The sequence below is a fragment of the Melampsora larici-populina genome (genome assembly GCF_000204055.1).
Source record: "Melampsora larici-populina 98AG31 unplaced genomic scaffold MELLAscaffold_58, whole genome shotgun sequence".
Lineage (NCBI taxonomy): Eukaryota > Fungi > Basidiomycota > Pucciniomycetes > Pucciniales > Melampsoraceae > Melampsora > Melampsora laricis-populina.
Genome location: NW_006768822.1, coordinates 166931 through 173395, shown reverse-complemented (window position 1 = coordinate 173395; position 6465 = coordinate 166931). Strand labels below are relative to the sequence as shown.

Below are 6465 nucleotides of genomic sequence, written 5' to 3'. Positions count from 1 at the left end.
TCGTGTCCATATCTTACAAAGCTTTATATTTGTCATTGATCTGTCTCTTTTTCCTGTCCATATCTTATACATACTATCATATCTTCTTTCTTGTCCATATCTTACTTCCTATCATCTGCACAATACATATTTCTTGGAATATTTGTCTTTTGATTGACATTGCCTCTGATTCCTATTCAACTAGTCGTACTTCTGAGATGTGACCCTTAAAGCTACACCGATACATTTGATTGATATGATGAAAGACACGGACGGACCTGGTTGGCTCAAACCTGTTCAAATGCTAAGGAACAATACTGATACTCAGTGATCCACTATTCAAAAAGACCATGGAACTCTTGATCATCCACGACGCTCCATGGGTCTTTCATGGAGTTTGGAAAGTCTTGGCTCCGATGCTTGATCGTGCGTATGTCCTGCTGAATTTGATCATGTGGGTTGTCTTTGTGGTGCTCAATCAAAATTTCGTTACCTTTGATCGACATAGCTGTTGTACGCTCAAAGATCATGTTCTCCAAGTCTAGTCAAGACTTGCTCATGCATGTCGATAAACGTTACCTACTCAAAGAAGTCGGAGGAGAGTCCACCTGGAAACCATATCATCGCGATTCCTCACCTTCTCAAGAATTAGATCAATCTAAGAAAGAAGAATTATTAATTGAGAGAAAGGAGCTGGTAGCAAAGTACATAGAATTGACTAATCAATGGATAGATCAAGGTTCCACCACAGATGCCAAATTAAGAGGTTTTCTTGCCTTAATGACGAAAGCTCAAGGTCTCTTACTAGTAAGTCTAATTCTATAAATTCTCTTCCTTTCACTCTGTCTCGTGATTTAGCATAAACTGGAGCAGGGACATATCTCTGATTTCATTGATGAGGTATTAGCTTTTGCTTTCTAGGAGAAGATCAAACAGAACTTCCGAGAGTTTATCATGTTGGCTTTCTGGAACACTTGATCTCCTAAACTTGAGATTCCTGATTGTAAAGGAGAGGATGAGAATTTAGAGAAAAAAAACAAGGGAGCAGGTTCCCGGGCTGGGGAAACCTGAATGATCAGTAGAGCGGGTTTCGCAGATCCAGAAAAACAACAAATCAAGGACTGTTTTCGATACTTAGAAGTTAGAACTACATAACAAGGGAGCAGGTTCCTGGGGTGGGAAAACCTGAAAGATCAATAGAGCGGGTTTCGCAGATCCAGGAAAACAACAAATCAAGGACTGTTTTCGATACTTAGAAGTTAGAACTACATAACAAGGGAGCAGGTTCCTGGGGTGGGAAAACCTGAAAGATCAATAGAGCGGGTTTTGCAGATCCAGGAAAACAACAAATCAAGGACTGTTTTCGATACTTAGAAGTTAGAACTACATAGGGCTGATTACTCATGACTACAAACCAACATGTTCCAGGAACCATATCTTCGCGCCGGGACTTTTTACCTCACACAAAAACTGTTTTGATGAGAGCATTACTATAAGTGATATGCAAAGTATTCAATCTTATGACTCAGAATTTCACGATCACACTATGTGATTGTGATTGACAAGTAGTGCGGTATGCATGGTTCACATGATGCAAAAACAGCTATAAAATTTTTGTCAGAGATAATGATCAACAGTTACGACAGTCAAAGTGATAAGACAACAAATCACAGAGATTCAAAGCTTGAGATTTTTGATTATGGTATTGGACGGGCTAATTTTCAGTGGTTCAATGTTTTGACAGGACGATGTTCCTTGATGAACCTTTAATATGCAATCAAGTGGTTAGTAAACAATAGCAAACAATGCTGAAACAAGGAACCCACTCATGTTGCTCAGCCAATGCTCCAATAATTTCTCGATCAGCTAATTTTGAGCGGGTTGATGTTTTTGGAGGACTCCCCTAATTGAATGATCAGTATAGCATCAGTTAGATCAGCTTAAGAGTGATCATGTAGAGAATTGTGACAGGGAACGCACTCATGATGTTTGGCCAACGCTCTAAGAAAACCAACGTCTTCAATGGCAGCATTGAACATCCCCTGACGGGATCTTAAAGAAGCTTTAGCACATTTTAATTCCTCCTCAAGATCTCCGCGTTCGGTTCGTGAGAGGGTGGGCAGACGCAATTGAAGGTGAATACTTTTGATGGACTCGACGGATCGTTCAAGGAAGATGGATGTGTCGTGGAGAGTGTCCTCAGCATCAGTTTGAGCACCAATAATCTCATCAATTTCTGCTTGGTTCAGAAACGTATAGGACTCGATAAAGTGCTGGAGGCTTTCGGCTGCAAGACGGTACTTCCCGCTCCTGAGGTGCATAAGAGTACCGGTGTCAAACATATCAATTCGTTTAGGGTCGTAATCAGCGCTGGAATTGATCCATCGGCTAGTGAGTTGATCAGGTTTGTATACGGGGCATGCGAATAGGCCTTGGATATAGTTTTTGTTGCCATTAAGAGAGCTGATTAAACGAGATAGACGTGGGGCCACCTTCTCAATGAAAAGTTTGAGGAGGAGTTCATGGTCTTCTTCGGCATTTCGAGTTAGACGGAGACGGGGATGAAACGCTGAGATCACCTCCACAATTTGATTTGGAGTAGCTTTGCTTAAGAAGAGGTCCACATCGATCCTAGGATTAGTTTCACCAACAACGTATTCAAGCATATAATTGGGTAAGTAAACATAATAGGCCGGGTGATGATCCATGATATCTGGAGTACTGAATGATGAGATGGTTTAAAAAAATCTTCAGAGAAATGTATGAGCTTTGAGTTAGAAACTTGACGGAGCAGTAGGTGTAATATATGCTCTACAACCTCATGATCATGATCAACTTATCAAGTGGTCTTGTTTGTTGATTACAATACATGGATAAAGCTAGAAGATAGTTATATCAATATAAGAGATTAATTTGACCATACAATCAGAATGAGACATTCGTAGCTCTTCTGCAATTCAGATGATCAACATAATGACTGGTCATCCCAGCCTTTCCGCTATGACTTGATTATAATCAAGTCATCAAAAGATGTCCTGGGAGGCAATGATCTTTCCCACTTGTGATCTTGACGTACATATAGATCAGTTGTGTTCAATGTAATCATCAATCAGATCTGATAAATCTTCTGACCTCACTCAATCTCAGAATGTAAAAATTAAGAATTGTATATTGTAAAAAAGTTGACTTTGATGGTTGACGGACCGGTTGGGCGACTATGAAGTGATTGGGTATTTTACTCTGTTGTAAATTCCTAGCCTGGATCAAGTAAATATACATCTGGACCAAAGCAATAGCTTGATGATGGTAAAAAACTATCCCTATCTTAATGTGATCTGAGTTCTGGATTTGAATAAGTGTACCCCAGCATTGAAGGTAATCAGATTGCGGCACATGTCCAATGGAAAGTACGTCTCTATCAAAACTGTCCGAAATTGAGTCATAAACGTGTTTGCTTATTGGTTTCCAGTCTAATTTTCAGAAACTACGCAATGGTTGTGACCTTGATGTTAAGGTCACATTGAACTGGCACTGTGTCTGTCTTTTCTATTGAATATCAAACAAATATGCAATGGTTCTTCACAGAAGAAAGATACGTTGATAGCTCACTTTATTCCACCTCTGATAAAAACTATAATGAAATAAAAAATCAACAACTTTATTTGAGAGATACATTGATAGTTCTCTTGATTCCACCTCTGACACGAACTATGATATATCATGAAGTCAAAAGTTAACAAAATTTTTCTTTGAGTCTATCACTGATAAACACTGATGTATTAAAAAGCGGTTGTGGACAGAAGATACAATTGTTTATATACCTTTATCTCTGTTCTGTTGCTTCTAAATCAAGAGATCTGTGTCGGTGATCGGAGTCAAACATGATGTATCAGGAATGTTTACATACAAGCGAAAAAATCAAAGTTTTTCGACGAGAGGAAGCAGTTCATCCAGAATAGGTACAGGATTGACTTCTAGCTGGGTTCTTTCCAGGGGAGAAAGTTTCTGGAGCCAAGTCGAAGAATAGCAGTCTACCGGAAGGCCACTTGGTGCAGGTACCTGACTTTGTGGTCCACCTATGCAGCGATACCGAGGACGGTTTGGCCGACCACTTTGCCTTGGTGATGCACCCTTCTTGCGTGGTTTACTTGAATCAACCTTTGATTTAGCAAGATCAAGTAACATACATATTGTCTTGAGATTGTTGCTTCGCCATTTAACGCTTCGTATCACACAGGGTATAACCGGGCCCTGCTGGCTAGGTGTTGAGATTTGCTCGAGGTCGGTCTCATCGTCACTGCATGCCGGCGGCACAACATTTGCAAGTCGCCAAAGCTCAGGGTTGGTAAGTATGTAGGTCTCGCGTATCTGCCGCAGCTGGTGTATATAAATCAAGTAGTCAAATAAATGATTCATATTTTTGAGTGGGTAATTTTAACGCACATATCTAAGCCTTGCACTTCGGCGAATTTCATCAGAAGTCCTTTTTCGACGTTCTTCTTCCCAATTCTTGTTCTGGTACCTGTATGTTCCCACAAAAGTTTGTTACAATAAGTGTGAGATATGGTGTTTTTTTGCAACATGAATATCCTGACATACCGTTTGGTCAGGGACCTAATGTGGGTATTAAGACACTTATTGACAAATTTTACATTCTCATCACCAGCAATTGGAACACCAGTATATTCTCCACATTCTACCAGCTTGAAAAATATTCTGAGCGCGAGGGCCCACAGCCATCTATTGTCTGGTGAATGTTGAGATTCGGAAAAGTCGGGCCGAAAGCTAGATACGCCTACACTGCGCATCATCCTCCAAATGATCAGGAGTTGTCGAGGTGTGGCGTCCTTATGTCCTGGCCCGTCTGGATAAGGGAAGCATGGATCCAACACCTGACTTCAGCGCAGAACCGCGCAGAGTGGGCTAAACTGCGCAGCGTCCAAACTTTTGAAAACATGCTCTGTCGCTGCGCAGCGCTGAGGGCGCAGTGACAAAAGAAACGATAACCCCAGCGGTGGGCAAAGGTGCAGTTCAGCACAGCGCAGTAACCTCAAAACTGCGGTAGGTAGGCCAAGATTCACAAGAGCGAGGTAGAGCGAGGTAGAGCGAGGTATTGTAAAATGGGGACAATCAGATTTTTGGGAGTTCCGAATCTGATGAGCTTACAGCGGAATAGAACAGTTTGAAGCGGAGTACGTAGAAGATCATTTTTGATTTGAATTGGAACATTGAAAAGTTTAAATCGATTAGAAGATTAAAAGGGTTTTAAAGAACGTTACGAAAATAAAACAATGATCAAAAGCAATTAAGAATGAGAGCAGAAAGAGGCCAAAGATGGCCGAGCATTCATTTGCTCGAGTCTTGGGCTTTCTTGTTCTTTTTCAAAGTCTTCACCAGTTTGTCTACAGCCACAACAGCTTTTCCAATTTCACCACCTGGATAAAAACCATGCTTGAGCCACTGACAGACGCCTACCGCGCGTTCGATCGTTCGTGAAACTAGACCACCACGACTGGTGGTACATATGTGAGCTGCTGTGCTGAAGGTCCTCTCAACAGCGCAAGAAGTTCCAACACAACAGAAATAGTCTCTCGCAAGCCTAGCGAGCTTTGGGAAGTTCTTTTGATTGAACTGAGAAGATAGATTGATTGAGTACCAGTAAGTGTGTGTATTAGGAAGAAGGAAGACTTACTCGCCACCATTCCAATATATCGCCTTTACAAGGGTATTTACCAGACATGTAAAGGTCAATCTCGTCATCGACAGAGAGTTTCAGACCCGCAGATGCATGGAAGGCACCTTTCTCTTCAAATGGGTCAGACTCCTCAGTCGGACCAAGTGTAGAATCAAGATTTTCATCTTGCTCTTCGCCATGTGGCTCTTCAAGGGATCCGAGTGTCTGACGAAAAAGTCGTTCAGCATTCATGGCGTATTCAGGATACTGTTTGGTGAAGAAAGTGAGACGGAAGTTCGGGTTGAGTATGGTTGCCAATATGATGGGGTCGCAGTGTAACGCTTCGGTTTGGTACAGTCGCAGCTTGCTAGTCATCGTGGTTATCATTGATGAGATGCTTGGATGAGGTGTCGCAGTCTTCTTTGCGGTCAATAAGCTGATTACAGTGGAGTATTGGAAGAGCACCGATCCCGCGGTTGGTCCGTCTATTTCCATCTTCTTGGTGGAACGAAGAAAAATCTACACATTGACCAAGAGAGATACAAAGTCAATATTCCCTACTTGGAGCAAAAGAAACTTGATGTGTACCTCGAGAACACTGTTCAGTGCCTCGACTGCCTTCCACTCATCGGGAGATATAGTGATCCCTTCGTAATACCCTTCTTGATCAGATGTGATCATGAAATTGATAACCTAAGGATGGCAATTGGAACAGAGAAGAGCAATGAAATAATCCATACATTTCCATTTGTAGAATTCGACTATGTACTTACCTGCTTTGCTTCACAACAGCGCGACTGGGCATCGTACCA

The 6465-nt window shown here is 41.6% G+C and overlaps 3 protein-coding genes across 3 annotated transcripts; 1 reads left to right on the top strand and 2 right to left on the bottom strand.

Annotated features, from left to right (window-relative positions):
• Window positions 1–329: 329 nt before the first annotated feature.
• On the top strand, window positions 330–900 carry MELLADRAFT_111818 (uncharacterized protein; the record flags this gene model as incomplete). The annotated part of the gene is made up of 3 exons (XM_007416258.1): window positions 330–405; window positions 488–786; window positions 838–900. 3 exons carry the CDS (start codon window positions 330–332, stop codon window positions 898–900), a joined length of 438 nt encoding a protein of 145 aa, XP_007416320.1.
• Window positions 901–1700: 800 nt separating this feature from the next.
• Window positions 1701–2687, bottom strand: MELLADRAFT_93241 (uncharacterized protein; the record flags this gene model as incomplete). Its single annotated transcript, XM_007416191.1, has 3 exons — window positions 1701–1743; window positions 1806–1877; window positions 1960–2687. The coding sequence occupies 3 exons, from the start codon at window positions 2685–2687 to the stop codon at window positions 1701–1703; spliced, it is 843 nt and encodes a 280-aa protein (XP_007416253.1).
• A 1210-nt stretch (window positions 2688–3897) lies between these two features.
• MELLADRAFT_111817 (uncharacterized protein) lies at window positions 3898–5187 on the bottom strand (the record flags this gene model as incomplete). Its single annotated transcript, XM_007416190.1, has 5 exons — window positions 3898–4356; window positions 4423–4501; window positions 4579–4593; window positions 5029–5132; window positions 5176–5187. The coding sequence occupies 5 exons, from the start codon at window positions 5185–5187 to the stop codon at window positions 3898–3900; spliced, it is 669 nt and encodes a 222-aa protein (XP_007416252.1).
• Between the last annotated feature and the right edge of the window lie 1278 nt (window positions 5188–6465).